The sequence below is a fragment of the Anthonomus grandis genome, chromosome 15 (genome assembly GCF_022605725.1).
Source record: "Anthonomus grandis grandis chromosome 15, icAntGran1.3, whole genome shotgun sequence".
NCBI lineage: Eukaryota > Metazoa > Arthropoda > Insecta > Coleoptera > Curculionidae > Anthonomus > Anthonomus grandis.
Window position 1 is genome coordinate 5669723 of NC_065560.1, and position 19056 is coordinate 5688778.

The 19056-nt window shown below is 32.4% G+C and overlaps 1 protein-coding gene and 1 pseudogene across 1 annotated transcript in view; one reads left to right on the forward strand and one right to left on the reverse strand.

The window, feature by feature from the left end:
• The window catches only part of LOC126744901 (histone acetyltransferase KAT6A), a 55381-nt gene extending 42200 nt beyond the window's left edge, over positions 1–13181 (reverse strand). Inside the window, exons 1-2 of the mRNA XM_050452489.1 lie at positions 12826–13181; positions 4077–4667 (exon numbers count right to left, since the gene is read on the reverse strand). Of these exons, the coding sequence (XP_050308446.1) occupies positions 4077–4649 (573 nt within the window). The 5' untranslated portion in view covers positions 4650–4667; positions 12826–13181. The remainder of the gene's footprint in view (positions 1–4076; positions 4668–12825) is intronic.
• Positions 5765–7211, forward strand: LOC126745302 (zinc finger protein 862-like; annotated as a pseudogene).
• Positions 13182–19056: the final 5875 nt, after the last annotated feature.

A 19056-nucleotide genomic window follows, 5' to 3' on the forward strand; every position in this document is an offset into this window, starting at 1 on the left:
TTCTAATATTAGAGAAAAAATTCTCAGTCTCAAAATGTCTTTTTAATTAATAAGTAGAACTTAGCAGGTCATCTAGCTATAAGGTCTGATGATGCTTTATTAGCGAAACATGTCACCTGATTAATTAAAAAGACATTTTGAGACTGAGACTTGGAGTTTTCATTTTTTCAATGTATAGTTTTATTCTGAAAATTTTGTTTTTTTTCAAGTTTTTGTTACTCCTTTTGGGTTTGTGCATTTTTGAGGTTATGTTAATGCACCCGTACCTCTAAAATTTAATAAATCTTAGGAAATATTTAGTGGGCCATCTCACACCCTGACTTTTGGGATAGATGGCCCAACTACTAAATGGGTTAGTTGGCCGATGGGCCATCTACCCCGGAAAACAAAAATAATTTTTTTATCTAATCCTTACAAAAATCTAAGTCTAAAATTGGCATTTAAGTATACAATTTAGACATCCAAAGTATATAAATGTATTTTTTAGAGTCATGCCGACTGACTACATTAGAAAAGGTTCAGTGCAAAGAGGAAACTGGACTGAAGAAGATTTACTCAATGCTGCAGAAGCTGTCACAAATGGTGTTATGGGTATCAGAGAGGCATGCCGTAATTTTAACAACATTCCACCACCAACATTTCGCAGGCGCTTCAAAAACAATGATTTCCAGAAATGAGCTCTTGGTCCACCTTGGTATCGAAAATGAGAAAAAAATTAAGGCTACATATCCAGAAATTACAGAAACATGGATTTGCACCAACTCGTGAATGCGTCAGAGCAATGGCATTTAACTTGGCAGAGCAGTTGAAAATTAAACACACATTTAATAGAGAGAAAAAACTGGCTGGGTATGATTGGTTAACTATGTTTTTAAAACGAAACCCCGACCTAAGTGTTAGAAAAGCTGAAGGGGTGTCACTAGCCCGTTGTAAAGGAATAAATAAGACAGATGTTTCTCTATATTTTAATTTACTTGAAACTAATGTGGTTTTCAAGTATCGAAGGAGAAATTATGAACAAAGCTGGTCACATATTTAATTTAAATAATAAACCTGGTTATGTTATTGCTACAAAAGGCTCAAAAAATGTTGCTGCGATTACTGCTTCAGAGAAGGGAGAAACCATAACAGTAATATCATGTTGTAATGCAAAAGGTTATTACATACCACCTACTTGTATATTCAAGGGGAAAAATAAAAAAGCTGAGTTTGAAGATGGAATGCCCTGGCTCCACTGTTTATATGAATGAACAATCAGCTTACATTAACACTGATATAATGTTTGCTTGGCTAAAAAATCAATGTATACCACGTAAACCGCAAGGAAAAGTTCTACTTTTACTGGATGGGCATGCTAGCCATTGCAGCTCATCAGACATGCTTGAATACGCTGATGAACATGGTGTTATTCCTCTTTGCCTGCCTAGTCATACCACACAGTTCCTCCAACCTTTAGAAAGATGTTTTTTTAAGAGCCTTAAAGCTTTCTTTAATAATGCTTGCAACACATTATTAGAACAAATTCAACTAGGAAAATTAACCGGTTACAATTTGGCCGGCTGCTATCTAAGGCGTGGTCAAAAGCTGCGACAGTTGAGAATGCTGTATCTGCTTTTAGGTCAACAGGTGTTTGTCCCTTTAATCCTTCAGCCATACCAGAGTACGCATATTTGGGATCTGAAGAGGAAATGATAAATTTGGGTAAGTCCCTCTAACAAACGTATTTTTATTTATTTATAAAAAAAACATTTTTAGATAATACGGCAACAGTTAATAATGATGCAAATAGAGCTAATAATAATGAAAATCAAATGCCAAAACAAGAACAAGCAATACCATCCACGTCAACGACAGGCTTGAATAACATACCATCGGAACGTGATAAAGATCAAAATCAGGACACACCCGGAACACTGTTAAACCAATTTTCGCCTGTTCCAAGCACATCAGCTAATATTGAAAATGCACGAAAAAGAGCAAAACAAGTAGTAGTAAAATTGGCTAACGCGCGTAAGAAAGTAAGAACAAACTAAAAACATAAAAGGGAAAAATAAATTAAACCTAACCACCCAAAAACCAAGAGCGAAAAAACTTAAATTAAATAAAAACGACTCATCCACAGATACTGACACATCAGACGACTATGTTTTCGAAAGTTGACGATCTACAGAATGCCTTGGATGTGGCGAGATATATAAACTCACAACTAAAACTGATGACTGGATTCAATGTATTCACTGCACAAGGTAATTCTTTCATGGAATAATAAATTTAGCTGCTCTAAATATTTGAATCTCTGTGACCTATGTGGAAAAATTTTATCAAAAAAGCGACGTTAAATTAAGTTTTTTTAATGGGCCGTCTCACCCAGTATGGGTGAGCCAAGTAACCCATAGCACCTGGGAGAGTTGGCCCATTCAGCTTATTTTTTTAAAACTGTTTGTAGAGTTAGATTTTTTAGTTTTTCTTTAAATGTTACTTTTGACGTTAACTGGAATAAATGCTTATGTTAAATATCTTTTGTTTGGTTTCATTAACTTTTGGGTTTCATTTTTTAAAAAAGTGAGCCAACTATCCCGGACTTACCCTACTTAAAAAAGGAATGGGATAGAAAGTGGAGAGCGGAAGGTTAAACTATAATATCGATTTTAAATTGTATATAATTTAAAAAAATAATATTAAAATATTAATTTGAACATTAATATTCATAGTTATTTTTAATCAGTTTAGAAAGAGAAAATTTATGCGTTGAATAAATGTCCCTTAAATTTTGCTTTAAATGCGTTCTCGGACATCGAAAAGTCTAATATTTTATTTACAAGGTAAACTATTATATACGAAAATGACTTTTAAAAAATTTCTTTGTTCTGAGAGGGAACAGTTTTTCTTCTTATATTTAAATTGTGTCGATAGGTCACCTTTCTAACTAGATATGGTGGAGTTTCCCATTTAACATAATGCAGCAATCGTCGATTTTATATGCTCTCTTCTTATTATGCCAAATATAAGCCTAAGGCAAGAATTTTGGAGTTTCTGAATTCTATATGAGTCATAATAATGAAGAGAGGGCCCTTAGATGGTATCGCAGAAGTTTGTTGGTGATAATACAAGGGAATCCCAAAGCATTTTGTTAATGCTGGCACCTAAAAAGTGTCTCTAGATCCAATAAACCTTGTATAATAAATCGTTATACATATAATAAAGTTAAAACATCGTTGAGGACCGGTGTTTTAACTTTAGTTTTAAAATTTACTAACGATTTTGCCAATTTTACGTCTGTAGGTAAGAAATTCAAAAGATAGACATTTTATAAATTTGGCGAGTATCAGAAGTAAGTTGTTTTTATTACGAGTATTATACTGATATCGATCACCCAGTGTGATCAACTTACTTTTATTTTATAATCTATAATTTCAAGAACCTTTAAAATATAAATTCCAGCCACTGTTAAAATCATTTCTCTCCAAAGATTGTTTGAAGGATAAATTGAATAAAATCCTAATTATACATCTTTGAATCACAAACATTCTCTCTATATCCATGGCTGTATCCCATAAAGTTATTGGAATTATAAGACAATTTTTTTTAATATGTTCTAACCACTTCAAGTGTTATGCCTAGGAAATAAGCGGCCCAAGATCATTATCCTGTGGTATACCCACACACAAAATCATTTCCTATCCTTACATTAACCTGCCTTCAGTTACGAATGGCTAAAATAGAAAATATTATTATTATATTTTTTGCTTGATATATGAAATATTCTAATTTGTCCAGGGGAAAATGAAGCTGAAATACTTCTTGCCTCAATAAAACATGACAAAGGAATGGAAAACTATTTTAGCAGTCCATTTTCAAGTAATAACTCTCCTTAAGTCATTTGTTCTTATGATTTACAAAATACAAATATCTCATAAATAACAAAAATAAAACATGGAAGAAACAAGAAAATCATTACCATGAATGTCATGTAAAAAGTCAAGTTAATACCAATTTTTTTTTTTAAAGCTGAGTATGATGTTAATTTAATGACACTTAAAAACTGTATTATAATTTCATCCAATATAAAAACTTACTCGAAGAATCACCGGTTCTTCGTGTGGAACCTCTTGAATTTTCCTTACACCCTCCGATACCCGCCGTTTATTCGCACCCTGTAGCGTATAATTATACTTGTAATTCTTCCCTATGGGAATCACAAACTGCCTGACAGCCGCCCGTTTAGCCCCTAATCGCACCAACGTCGCCAAATCGACTTCCGGATTCTCTATCACAGTATGACTTTGCTGTATATACTTTTCGATTGCTTTCAAGCTGGACCCATCCCTCTCGCCCAGTTCTCTCACTGCTTTAGTAACGATTTTACTTAAATCCAAGCCCTTGAGGAGTTTTATGGTGCGGTGCTGTTGTAGGCCTCCGGGGTCTTTGTACGAGCTCTGGCCCTTATTGAAGACTTTCAGTACAGCGCCATCTTTCACTGCTACCTCTAAATGTTCCGCTATAACGTCTTCGTGGTAGTTATGGTGTAGTCGGATCGCGTGGCAGATTCTCTCGATACTAGGTCGTTGTTTTTGGGTGCGAATTTTCCGGATGGCGTCTAGAATCCAGGCAGACCAGATCTCTTCACCTACTTCTTCTGGCTCGTTCATTTTCGAAGTTATCTAAGGCTGAAAATATTTAAAAAAATAGATTTATTTAATCATTAAATAAATATCTATGGTAAATGAATTAAGAAAAAAGAATTCTTTTTTATTTGTTTGTAGATTTTGTACTTATTGCAGATAGAACTGACCAAGAAGTCGGATAGCCTGGGAGTTAAGTTACTTAAATTTAATTGTCATATTTTTGTACTAGGGAGTACAAAAAGTATAACTGGTTTGGTGAAAATGATTTGTGATGGCAGTTCTGTTGTACAAGGTATATGAAGGTTGATACTAGACGTGGCGAATCTAGAGGACAGGAGATAGGATTTTCTTAAAACATTGTTACAATTGTAATAGGTCTTGTTCTATCAACCTAAAATTAACAGCCTTGCAATATAGCCCCTTTTAGGGAAAACTGGCAACACATTTCACTTATTTAATTGAATACCCTAGAATAAACATTGGCTGTTTTGGATTGACATCAACGTAGTAACATCTACAAATTAATTATCAAAAAAACTTGCCACTGCCAAACATTAGCACTAATGACGTATACTACAAACGACAGTTATCGTTCTACTTATTTAATATTCACGTTTTAGCCAGTAGTGAGGCATTTTTTTATACGTACACAGAAACCGCCGCAAAAAAAGGAGCAGACCAAGTTGCTTCTATGCTGTTTAATTACATACTCAATGAATTGAATCCCGAAGTTCAAGAACTTGTGATTTTTTGTGATTTGTGTTGTGGACAGAATAAAAATTACACTTTGTTTCGAATGCTTTATTATGTTGTACATAAAATAGGCCGACTTCAGTGTATAAAAATGGTTTTTCCAAATAGAGGACATAGCTACATGGAATGTGATCGTAATATGGGCTTAATCAATTCCAAAGTTTTTGTCGAACTTCCTTTCGGTTGGAATAATCACATTCGAAATGCCCGCGTTAAACCAAGTCCCTTTAAAGTAGTTAGCTGTGAAGATCAAGAGATTTTTCGAAGCTGGACTGATTATTTAACAAACTATTATGTAACAAAATGTCCCTTTGAAACCCGCCCAATCAGAGAACTGCTCATAAAAAAAGAAGAGCCCAGAATGATCGATCATCGTGATTCGTACAATGGAGGCTTTATTTCAAGCGTCGTGGTACTTACAAAAAAAAAAACTGGGAAGTACCAAAAAAGGAAAAGCGAGAGGAAAAGCAGCCAAAGGCAAATTAAAAAATGCAGACAATATAGTTGGTATATTAGATCTACCTTCAGGACAATTTGAACTTCCAAATATCAAATATGAAAACAGGATTCCCATCCATGCTAAGAAATACCAAAACCTGCAGGATTTAAAACGTTTTGTAGCTTAACTTTATTTCGAAAAAAAAATCTTCCAAAAAGAGTTAAGCTATAAGAAAATACAAGGTTTTTAAATTTAAAATCTGTTTGGCACAAAACTTTGGATTTGTGACCCTCATCCTTTTTCGCCTGTAGTCTGCTTATTGCAAGAGCCATCTCAGCAGAAAAAGGTCAATGCAATTAAGGAGGCAAAGTTAAGACTTTGTTGTTATATTGCTGAACTTGCCTATGCTTTTAATGGATACCTTTCCTTTATTAAATAAAGAACTTCAAATATTGCCAAATATATAATTATGAAACGGTTAAAAGCTACAAAGCTAATTACTGGCGTATTGGGACCAGCTTTTAAGACTGAAATTATTAATGATCTAAAAAATGTCAAATTTTCTATAATTATTGATGAGACAACAGATTTAAGTGTTAAAAAGTCATTAGTAATTGTAACCAGATATTGGAGGTAGGGACAAATCCAAGACCGGTTTTTGGATTTGGTTGAGGTCGAAGAAGCGACTAGTGAAGACCTATTCAACATAATAAAAAACATTTTAGTGGAAAATGGAATCCCATTTGACAATGTCATTGGTTTTGCTTCTGACAGCGCCAGTACCATGATGGGAGTTGTAAAAGGTGTCCAGGCTCGATTTAAGGAAATTTTGTCTCACATTTATGTGCAAGGTTGCACTTGCCATTCCCTTCACCTCTGCTCTTCAGCTGCAGCAAAAAAACTGCCAAACAATGTTGAGCAGTTTACAAGGGATATTTATGCATACTGCTGCTATGGGCAAAGAGGATTTCTGAGCTAAAGGAATGTCAGATTTTTTCTAATGAAAAGCCACATAAGATGTTACATCCTAGTCAGACAAGGTGGCTATCTTTAAAGGTACCTACTTTTTTATTAAAATAAATAATGTAGTTGCTAATTTTTAACTTTCTTTTCAGAATGTTGTGGACAGAATTTTGGAGCATTGGAATTCTTTAATCTTATTTTTTCAAAGAGCAGCTTTAGAGGATAATCTTCCCAGTGCAAGGTCCATTTTAAATGCTCTGCAAAATATAGAGTACAAATTATATCTACTGTTTTTGGCTTATGTTTTAGAATTAATTAAAAAGGTAAACATAGAATTACAGCCGGAAAGTCCAAAGCTTCCAATTTTATTAAAGAGAATTTCAGCATTGCATAGAACTCTTGTAAGATGTTTTATTAAAAAAAATATTTTAGATAAAACTTTCATCCAAACCATAAACATAAATGATCCTGCAAACTATGTGTCTCTTGACCAATTATTTGCAGGGGCAAAAGTGGATGGACTGTTGACATCTTCAAATATTTTATGTAGTAAAGAGGGTGTTCAAAATTTTAGGGTGAGGGTCTTAGATTTTTATAGAAATGTGTAAACAAATTAAAAATCGTTTCCGATTTGATGATCCTATTTTAAAATATGCATCAAATTTTACACCCACAGTAGCTTTATCAGGTGAAGTGATGTCAATTGCTCAATTTGTAAATTTATTTCCTCACATTTCTGTTGATATAGAGACAGCTAATATGGAATAGCAGTTATTAGTTGACTTAAGAGAAAACATTGCACATAACAATGACATCAATTTATTTTGGCGACTAGTGTCAGAACAAAAAAATGTACAGGGTGATTTAATGTTTCCAAACCTAATGGCAATCGTTAAAATTATATTAGCCCTTCCACATTCATCCGCTACCGCCGAGAGAGATTTTTCTCAATTAACTTTAATAAAAACGACTCTTAGAAATAGGTTATTAATATCAACTTGTACTGCTTTACTTCATATTAAAGATGAGATGAAATACACTAATAATGGGGCTCTAAATTGGAAGCTTGATAAAACACTATTTAATTATACGACCACTTTTGTAGAAAGTGTAATCGTAGAAATTGAATAGCACTTTTATAGGATTACACTTTCAACAAAGGTCATATATTATGTAATATATTATATAATATAGGTACCTATAATATATATTATAATACACCTACATTTTTGGAGTTATATAATATACCGAGATATTTACTAGACGTAGCAACTTTAGGTACTTAAGTTGCTATTTAAAATTTTATGACATTCACTTGTAATAAAATTTTAATTTTGTTTTCACTTCTAGTGCAATAATAAGAGTAGTTCCTTTTTACTGTTCCTATTTTTATGTTTTGTTTTATTTAAAGAATATTTTTTGTGCTTGTGTTTTTAGTTTGTATGATATGTTTTATTAATAAAACTACAGTTAATAGGTTTAGTCGATTTTTTACTAATTCTTTAAATTCTCTATAAAGTATTTTTAGGTACTACGAAAAATAAAAAATGACAATTCTCAATTATAAAACAATGTACCTATGTATATAATTATATGAATCAATTATTATTATTATGTACATATTATATTATTATATAATTATATAAAAACGTTAAAACAATTTAACATTTTACCATATTTATCTAATACCTATATAATTTGATTCTCAATTCCCACTAAAAATTCCCCCTGCCTTATCCCCTCCTCTTTGAATATGGATTTGTGAAAAAAGTACAATGTCATCCAAAAAAGTACAATTAGATCTAGAGTCCATAAAATGAGAGAATATGCCAGGTTAGGCATATTCTCTCATTTTATGGGAGGAGCAGGTTAATGCCCAGTAAGTTATTATCATTATTGAGATTGTAAGAATATTAATTCCCATTTTTTGTAGAAAAATTGTGTATGTTTGCACGGAGTGTGGGACGAAATGTAGTACAAAATCAAATATTAACGTTCACATGAAAAGGAAACACAAAGATTTCGTGAAACCATCCACTTTAAAGACCTTAAAATGCCCTTTATGCAACACTTTGTTTTCTTTAATGACTGAACTGGATCAGCATTTTTCCAATGTGCATGACTTACCATTGAAGCAAGAAAACCTGGAATTTAATTCATTTGATGAGTTTAAGGAGTGGAAGCTTGAAATAGAGACAAATAATCAGTCATCATATGTTCTTTTAAATTCCAGAAGTCTCAATGACAAATCAAAAATAATAAAATATATTTGTCACCGATCTGGAAACTACACAGAAAATGTCAAAAATACAAAAAGAGAGCGGCAACCAAAAGTTAAGGGTTCAAATAAAATTGGGTCTATTTGTCCAGCAAGGATAACAACAAATATAAATTACAAAGGTAGGTACTATATTTTTAAGATTACTTTTATAGGAATAGTAGAAACATTTCTACTGAAATTGGCATGTTTCCTAATTTTGTCATTATTTTTTAAGGGAACATTATGGTCAAGTATATATCCACCCACATAGGACATAAGCTGGAAGTAGGAAGGCTGCGAATGACACAGTTTGAACGTGAACAATTAGCAGGAAAAATGTTTCAAGGAATTCCCCATTACAAAATTTTGAATGATTTGAGTAAAAATTTTAACCCTTCAGCCAGAATTAGCTATACAACAAAACATGACTTACATAATGTAAGTAAATCCTTTAAAATAAATTCAGACATGATTTTTGATGAAGACGACACTAAAAGTGTAACTATTTTAATTGAAAAATTGAAAAAGATGTCTAACTTGGATAATCCTATATTATTGTATAAACCTTATGGTGTAGAACATAGTACCATAGGAAAAAATAATTTTCTTTTAAGTTTTATGAATGCAGCTCAAACAGAAATGCTTGCAAAATATGGGCATAACATTTTAATGATTGATTCAACCCATGGGACCAATCCGTACAAAATACAGCTTACAACACTTATGGTAGTCGACGAAGACTACGAAGGGTTTCTAGTAGCTTTTTTATGGTCAATTACCCAGACAGAAGTAATATATAAGATTTTTTTTTCTTGTCTAAAAGAAAAATTTCCAGAACTTAAGCCCAGAATTTTTATGTCGGACGATTGTAATATATTTTATAATGCCTTTGTGAAAGTTTATGAACATTCACCTAACAAAGTTTTATGTGACTGGCATGTAAAAAGAAATCTTAATGATAATCTCTCTAAAATAAATTCGGTTGAAAAACGCAAAGAAGTTAAGAAAAATATAAAATTATTAATTAATGAACTTGATGAGTTAACTTTCCAGAAAATGATGACTAATCTGATAAAAAGTATAACTAGTGATGAGGATACAAAAAAATATGGACTGTACTTTGCCACTTACTATGCAAAAAGACCTGAACAATGGGCCCATTGTTTCCGGAAAGGATTTAAAAAGAACACTAACATGTGTCTGGAAAAATGGCACCAGGAGTTGAAACATAATCCTCAAATGGCAGGAAAATGTCAGAGAAGACTGGATGTCAGCATTAATAACATTTTAGAATGCCTTCGTATGAAATTTTTAAGAAGATTGGTGACAATATCAAGAAACAGGGTTCCCTATAAACTTAGTGAGTTAAGAAAACGTCATAAAATTGCCGAGCAATTTGCGCACACTGTTCAAATTTTTGAAGATATTCCTAAACAGAAATGGCTTGTTGCTTCATCTAAGAACACGAATAGTACTCCAGGTTTAGAATACTATACTGTTGAATGTATTAAAGATACTCATAAGGTATGCCAATGCAATTTTAATTGCAATGAATGTAAATGCTGCCTTCATACATATTCATGTACTTGCCACGATTATGCTATACAGTATAACATGTGTAAACATATACATATGGTTTGTACAAGGTACCCTCCTACTCCACGAGAAAATATTTTCTCCATGAATGATGAAGATTCTTCATTATATATTGATGAAAATAATATTGATGATGAACATCAGCTTATATCCTGCCAACTTAATCAAAACACTAGAGATACCGTTCAGTTAGAAAAAAAGTCAACTCTGGAAGAACTAAGCATTCTGACAAGCTTGATATCAAATAGCAATAATTTAGAAGAAATTACTTATGCAAAGAAAAACATCAAAATTATAATTTCTGCTATTAGTGCAATGAAAACAACTACAATAAGCCCTCTAGTTTCTAGTGAGTACTACCCTCATAACAAGAAATCTGAATTACAAAATCGTAGACAGCCATTACCAGTAACTACATCTTTGAAATCCCTAAAAAGGAAAAGAAAGAGAAAAGTTGAGGATGAAGAGTTTGATGATTATACTACTTTAGTAAACTTTGTTTGTGATAATTAATTGATAGTGAAGTGATAATACACGATATTTTTTTATATTAAACGAAAAGAATAACATTATTTTTGTTTATTTCCTAAATACAATAATTTAAAACAAAATAAAAAAGAGTTACAAATAAAATTTTGTACTATTTTTTGTACTATTTTTACGAGCAGAAAAAAATATGTCCTACTCAAAAAAAATACAAAATGCTCTTAGAAACGATACATGGTTTTCCCATCTTCCAAATTTAAATGCGATATTATATTTTGCCTGACAAGCGCATTCTCCGCAATAGTGTTGGGATATAGACGCGAGTCAAAGTGCCCTTTTCTTATAAAATATTTGTCAAATACTTTCTAATAACCATGGACGGGATAAAGGTGTAAAACTTTGAAAAACCATCCTGGAAATGAAACTCATGAAAAAAAACAAAGAAAAAGTGCTAAAAGAACAGGAAGATGCAGAGGGCCAAGCGATGTACTCCAACGAAACAACCGAGGCAATGAGAAGAGAGGGTAACATCATATTTAGGGAGGCAAGCATAAGTTTATGCAAAAACTTAGTCCAAGGGCGTTTATCGCTTGGTGGAATGAACCCCGATGTCGAAAGGCTTATGGAAAAAGAAACTTGCAAAAAGGTTATTTATTAAATAAATAAATAATCAAATAATAAACACATTAAAAAACTGTTTACACTAATAAACAAGCCTTAAAAATCAAGATAAAAAACCCAAAGCAAAAAAAATATTATTATTGATTAATATTACTTTCCTAAAGTGTTTATTTTTGTTTGTTAAAGACTGTTAATTAGGTTGTGTTCAATATTTAATATTTTTTTCCATTAAAGTCTTTCGTTAATTTTCTCTTACTCTACATTAAATAAGTTACATAAAATTTAATTTTTTTTAATAAAACATGAAATATACTTCAAAATATAAGAATTATCCATTTTTTATGAAACTATGTTTTTACAGATAGGGCCTATTAGAATTAGGCCATGGATATGTGGTTTAAAAGAGAGCTCCTTATCTAATATAATTCCTAAAAATGTAGTTGCATTTTCATTAATTGATCCTTGAGAAAATTGTAAAAATGTTATTTATTAAATAAATAAATAAACAAATAATAAACACATCATTGATCATGCTTTTTCAGCACACTCAATCACAACTGATCCTTGTTTTTTAAAAGAAAATAAAATTGTAAAAATGTTATTTACTAAATAAATACATAAACAAATAATAAACGCATTAAAAAACTGTTTACACTACATAAACAAACCTTAAAAATCAAGATAAAACACCCAAAGCGTAAAAAAATATTATTATTGATTAATATTACTTTCCTAAAGCGCGCTATTAAATAATAAATAGCGGGAGCCCGCCTCTGAAAATAAAACACTATCCGACGGAAGTCAATGATCCCACCACGAATTTTTATATTCCAATTTTAGACTAAAAGGCAACTAAACCGGCACTAAACTATGCAATCAGCTAAAAATAAATTTTATTTAGCAAAGGAATAATGATGTCCTAAGCCGGTAGTGAGTTAAATAAACCCCGAAAATGCTGAAAAACACGTTCGAGACGTAGCCGTAGGATTCCGACGGTAGCCATATTGGACGTGTAAAAAACAGAAAGTTTCCAATTGATTGCGAGGAAAACAAACCAAGATATTAAAAAACCGAGGACTTACCTGCAATATAAACTGGATAATGATTGTTTGGGCACCTTTTAACAGTAAATCTATCGGTGGCATATGCCACAAATCAAGTTAATTATCAGAATCTGTCGTATGAACGACTACCACCATCCGGCGGCAACAAAACGCTTCGGCTACAATGGTTAATTTACCGTTCTTTTTGGCGGAATTCACACGTACCGGCCGTTCGGTCGGCCTGTGCCTTTATTTTTCACAAACTTAAGGATCCACTTAAACTAATAAATGATTAATTGAGTAGTAAATCGTGCGGTGACACCCACAAATGATCGTTTTCGTATTTGATACATGGCAAACATGTAAAAATTTACGGTAAATGGTAAATCCAAAATGGCCTGTTGGGTGGCGCGCGCACTTCATCTTTCAAACCGGCTCCGGTCGCTTATGAAAAGTTTTAGACATGTTGTAAACGCTCGGAGTGATCCCTTGTTTACGTGATATAATGATGGGATCGGACGGTATGCATGAAATAAACATATAAAATGAAGACCACAGGGGAAAAACGTGCCAAGTCATTTTTCTATTTTTTGACAGGAAACGAATTGATTAATTTATACAGGGTGTCCATTTATAAATTGACACATTTTAACTGCTTATAAGTCGAGAACGAAAAATGACAACAATGTGCGGTTTTCACAGAACTTCATCAATATTTTTAAAGTTTTTTTTGACAGTGTTGCCAAGTTTCAAAATTTACCTGAAATAGGAGGAAAAAAATGATGATTTTCAAAGGCCGATTTCTCAAAAATTTTAAATCTAACCCTGTACTTTTTAATTTCACGTTAAAGCCTGTTAAATCCCCTTTCCGAAAATGTATAAATTGTCTTAAATTCATTATTTTTTTTATAATTAAGTTTAAACCCTACAAAATTCAAACTTTCCAAAAAATAGAAAATCGCGCCCTCGAAAAAAGATATTTAATGTGCAAAACACTACTAGATCTTTTTAGAAATGAGCCGGATACCAATTTAATAATGTCTGATGAGGCAACATTTCACATCAGTGGTCGAGTAAATAAGCATAACTGCCGAATTTGGGGAAATGAAAATCCTCGAGTGTATAACAAATTTGAAAGAGATTCTCCTAAGCTGAACGTTTGGTGTGCAGTATCGAAATTTAAAATTTATGGGCCATTTTTTTTCAAGAAGCAACAGTGAATGGAAACAATTACACCGGTATGTTGGGAACATTTTTTTATCCTCAACTTCAGCAGGATGGAATTTTAGATACGGTCTACTTCCAGCAAGACGGTGCACCACCACACTTCTCCAGAGTCGCAAGGGATTCGTTAGATATTACTTTTGGAAACAGATGGATAGGGCGAGCAGGTCCAATCGAGTGGGCACCTTATTCTCCCAATCTAACCATTCCAGATTCTTGTATATGGGGATATGTAAAAGACGTTGCTACAATCCAACCCCAAGAAATTTGGATGAACTGCGCAACAACATAGTAAACGTTTTTAACCAAATTACACCGCGAATGCTACAAAACGCCTTCGGCAACTTATTTCTCCGTCTACATTTGTGTTCCGAGCAAAATCGGGGTCATATTCAGCAGCTAATTTATTAGTTATAAATTAAAATTAATTTCTTCAATGGTTTGTTGTTAAAATTGTTATAAATAGTTTTAATTTAATACATAGAATAAATACTTTTTATAGACATGGCAATAGTGCAAATTATTTAATTATGATCATGCTAAAGCGATACATAGGCAATTATCAGAAAATGTTCATCAATCGACAATCACCGAATATGTATTCTAGGAAAATTTTCAAAAAGGTGTCATTTACTAAAATTAGCTTTGTAAAAAAAATAATGAATTTAAGACAATTTATACATTTTCGGAAAGGGGATTTAACAGGCTTTAATGTGAAATTAAAAAGTACAGGGTGTTACATTTAAAATTTTTGAGAAATCGGCCTTTGAAAATCATCAATTTTTTTCCTCCTATTTCAGGTAAATTTTGAAACTTGGCAACACTGTCACAAAAAACTTTAAAAATATTGATGAAGTTCTGTGAAAACCGCACATTGTTGTCATTTTTCGTTCTCGACTTATAAGCAGTTAAAATGTGTCAGTTTATAGATGGACACCCTGTATTTAAATTTTGTTTAAATAATTATTTATACTGTGTTATTTATTTACCAAACATAAAGTATAATGTATTATTTTATTTATATCAGTGGCGTAGCTACTGGGGTGGCAGGGGTGGCAATGCCACTCGGCGCCAGCTTACAATAGGCGCCGTTACGGCGCGTTCCCAATTTAAAACTCTTTAATAATATAAAAAATAATAAAAATATAAAACAGTAAAACCGACTTTGTGGTTAGCGCCTATTTTCATTGAGATATGCCGCTAAGCAGGCAGGGATGAAAATAATATTGTTTTTATGAATATTTGCTGACTGGCCCGATTTGCTCTAGTAATCGACTTATTTGCGCCTAGTCCGCCTAGAACAATGTTTTAACAATTCGGCAGTCTTATATAATAATTAATATATTAGTATTTTAATTTAGTTTCGTCTTTAAATCATTTCGTGGAGTTGAAATAAAGCGTGTTGAAACGTGATAATCTTTTAAAACTGAATACTTTTAACGAAAAATCATCTGTGGAAAGGTAAAGGTAAGATACTTAGATAACTTAAAAGGTAAAGGTAAGATAATATAATTTTTTTTTAAATACCTATAATATTATAATATAGAAAAATTTAAGAATAGTTTAATGATTTTTTTAATACCAGAGCCTAGATAAGAGCAAGAACTGAAAAAGGCAAAGTTACCGAAAATTAGTGCCTATTTTTCCACGTCCTCGCAATCAGATTTGGGAGCAACGGAATCGGAGGCGTCCTGTTCGAAAATTTCAATATCAATGCCACCAACAAAAAAAGTGTCAGTTCCAGATAATTTAGTCGAAGTTAAGGATGACGATGAGGTTGAAATTTCTTCACAACTGGTAAGTTTTATTACTGCTGCTGAAGAGAAAATTCTAGACATTAATAAAACAAAAATACCCTACAGACAGAGGTTTTTATTATGAAAACATTACTAAAAGTGATGCAATAAAAAAGTTTATTTTAAGTTATGGGTCTTGCAGACCAACAGATATTGATCTTCCAAAAAGCAATGGTAGGTCATTTTCTGCTGTTTATTATAGTTCTAAATCCAAATGCAGGTTAATTGTTGATCGTATATGGTTGTGTTATTCTATTAAATTAGACTGTTGTTATTGTGAACCTTATTGGCTATTTGCTGATAGAAATAGTCAATATTTTAAGGTGAGTTGGGTCAGTGGAAAACTTTAAGCCAAAAAATGTTAAAACATGACACTAGCGGTACACACATTGCTGCTTGTGTAACTCACGATGCCTGGAAATATAATAAAAATCTACTTGATCAAAATTTTGAAAAAAAAATGGCAAAGAAGGCTATAATTTTTGGCGACAAGTTTTACACAGGGTTTCAGATGTTACATTGACCTTGTCTTTATGTAATCTACCATTAAGAGGCCATTCCAAATACAATAATGATGACTCAAAACGGGGTAATTTTTTGGCTATAATACACTTATTATCGCGTTATGATGATGTTTTAAAAAAGATACTGGAACTTCCAAAAGGTTCCAAATATTCCAAAATATTTAAGTCCAACCATACAAAACGAGTTTATTCAAATGTTGGCAACCGAAGTAGAAAATAAAATCTTTGAAGATATTCTCGCAGCTCTATTTTATATAATAATTTTGGATACTACACAAGATATATGCAAAATTGAACAGTTGAGTGTTGTTTTCCGCTACGTTGTTTTTCATAAAAATGAAAATAACGAAGTCATACAGATTGAATGTAAAGAATCTTTTGTTGGATTTTACCCATTAACAAATGACAGAAGCGCTGAAGGTCTACAAAATTTTATTACCAATCTTTTAAAAGAAAAAAACATCTCTATTAAAAAGTGTAGAGGGCAGGGATATGACGGTGCTGCTGTTATGAGCGGCGCTTACAAAGGATTGCAATCCAAAATTGTCGGGTTAGAAAAAAATGCTCAATACATTCACTGCGCTGCCCATAACCTAAATTTAGTTCTAAATGATGCTGTCAATGGAGTCTTACAGGTAAAATCTTTTTTCGATGTTGCTGGACGTATATACAATATTTTTTCGAACAGTGTTAAACGGTGGGAGTTACTTAATGAATCTCCAGTTAATAAAATTACTTTAAAAAGATTGAATCCTATTAGATGGTCTTCTAGGAATGATTCATTGGACGCAATACGATTTAATTTTAAAGATATTTTAAAGGCTCTGATAGACATAATCTTAAAAAGCAAGAACAGCGAAGAAAAATCGGAAGCAATCGGACTTATATTGGACAGGCATCTAATTTATTTAAAAATGCTTACGAAGAACTTTGTAAACTGCGTCAAAAATATGATGAAATTCGCCGAGAATCTTCGGATTTAGCTGCAAACTGGGGTATTGATCCTATTTTCGTTCAGAAGCGACAAAAAATATCGACAAAATTTTTTGATGAACTTGCATCCGATACAAAGTTTACAGCAGAAGAAAAATTTTAAAAAATAACATTTAATAGAATATTGGATATTGCGTCCTTTCAACTAAAAAATAGGCTCTCTGGTTTTCAAAATGTTGTTGATAGATTTCAATTCCTTGAGCCTCCATTTCTGACCTTAGCTACTGACACGGAGTTACACAAGCAAGCTGAAATTTTACAAAGTAAATACGACGATGACTTATCTGATAACTTTGCCACTGAAATCCTCAGTTTTCGCTCAGCTTATCGTGATAATTTAAAAGAATTTTCAATAATGGATGAGATCGTTCATTTTATCTTTTGTAAAAATCACACCAGCTTATTAAACTTTTCCAATGTGTGTACCGCACTATTAATATTTTTGACTCTTCCTGTAACTTCTGCTTCTGCTGAGGGGTCGTTTTCCAAACTGAAACTTATTAAGAATTTTTTAAGAAATAGTTTTAGTCAGGAAAGTTTAAGTAGTTTGGCTATTCTAAGCATAGAAAATAAATGCACAAAAGAAATCAACTTTGAGATAAAATTATTGACGTTTTTGCAAGCATTAAGAACCGTAAAAAGCAGTTCTAAAATATATTTTGTTATAATAGGATAGAAATTAAAGAATAAATGTTGTTTTTAATATATGATGTTTTAGTAATTGGCGAATTTTTACATACCACACAAAGAAATTAATTGTGAAAACTTGCCCTCATGATGGCAAAAATCTCATGAAAAAAGCCTACATTGTAAATATGAGAATTTGTTCATTGCTCTGCAATAATTACTAGTAGCAGCACACACCTCACCCAACACCCACTGTACTAATTTACGTGACGGAACTTTACTAATAATATTAATACTAAATTACTAAAATCACATACCTACTACGAAAGTCGTAGCATAGCCTGTAGACTACATCTGAACCGGACCATACGGACAACGCATAATTCTTGCCGGTATTTTTGGGAATATGGTGGATACGCTTGATATGTCCTTTTTGTTTTTTTAGCGATTTTAATGACTTTTGGGCAAAAATTGGGCGTGGCACCCCGAAAATTTTCCGCCTCCTTGCGGCCCCTGCGAGCTCAGCAAAAGCGCCTCAGTTACTTTTGCCAATCGGCGCCAAAATATCTAGCTACGCCACTGATTTATATGTCGGTATTTATAAAAGAATGGTTGTTATAATAGAAAAAATAACTCTTCTGGGTTCGGTTCTTATGAGATGAACTGAAAAAAGCTGTAAAAAACAAAGTATTAATTAGGCATGTAATTTAGTGACAATTAACCATAACTCACCAAGCCAAGGAGTTGTCTCTACTTGTGTTTTAAATTAGAATAAAAAAGCTGACTCTCTGGGGTGCAAATTTTCTGCAGGTCCTTGTATTTTTCCAAAGGGATAGGTGTATCATCTGTATAAAAAAAATCACTGATAATTAAATTGTTGCAAAAGTCAAAACGAGCCTACTAACTAAAAGTTGCGACTGGTGGGTGGTAAAACTGACCGTCGGACCAGTAATTCTTTTTTTTCTTGGAGGTACAATAACTGACGAGTTCCAAAGACCATTGTAAGTATCTCGATGAAAAACTAAGCGAGGATGTTGCTTGGTAATTTTTAATTGCCGGATTGGACGTGTGGCGAAAGGACATTTTTTCACATACATTTTCAATAT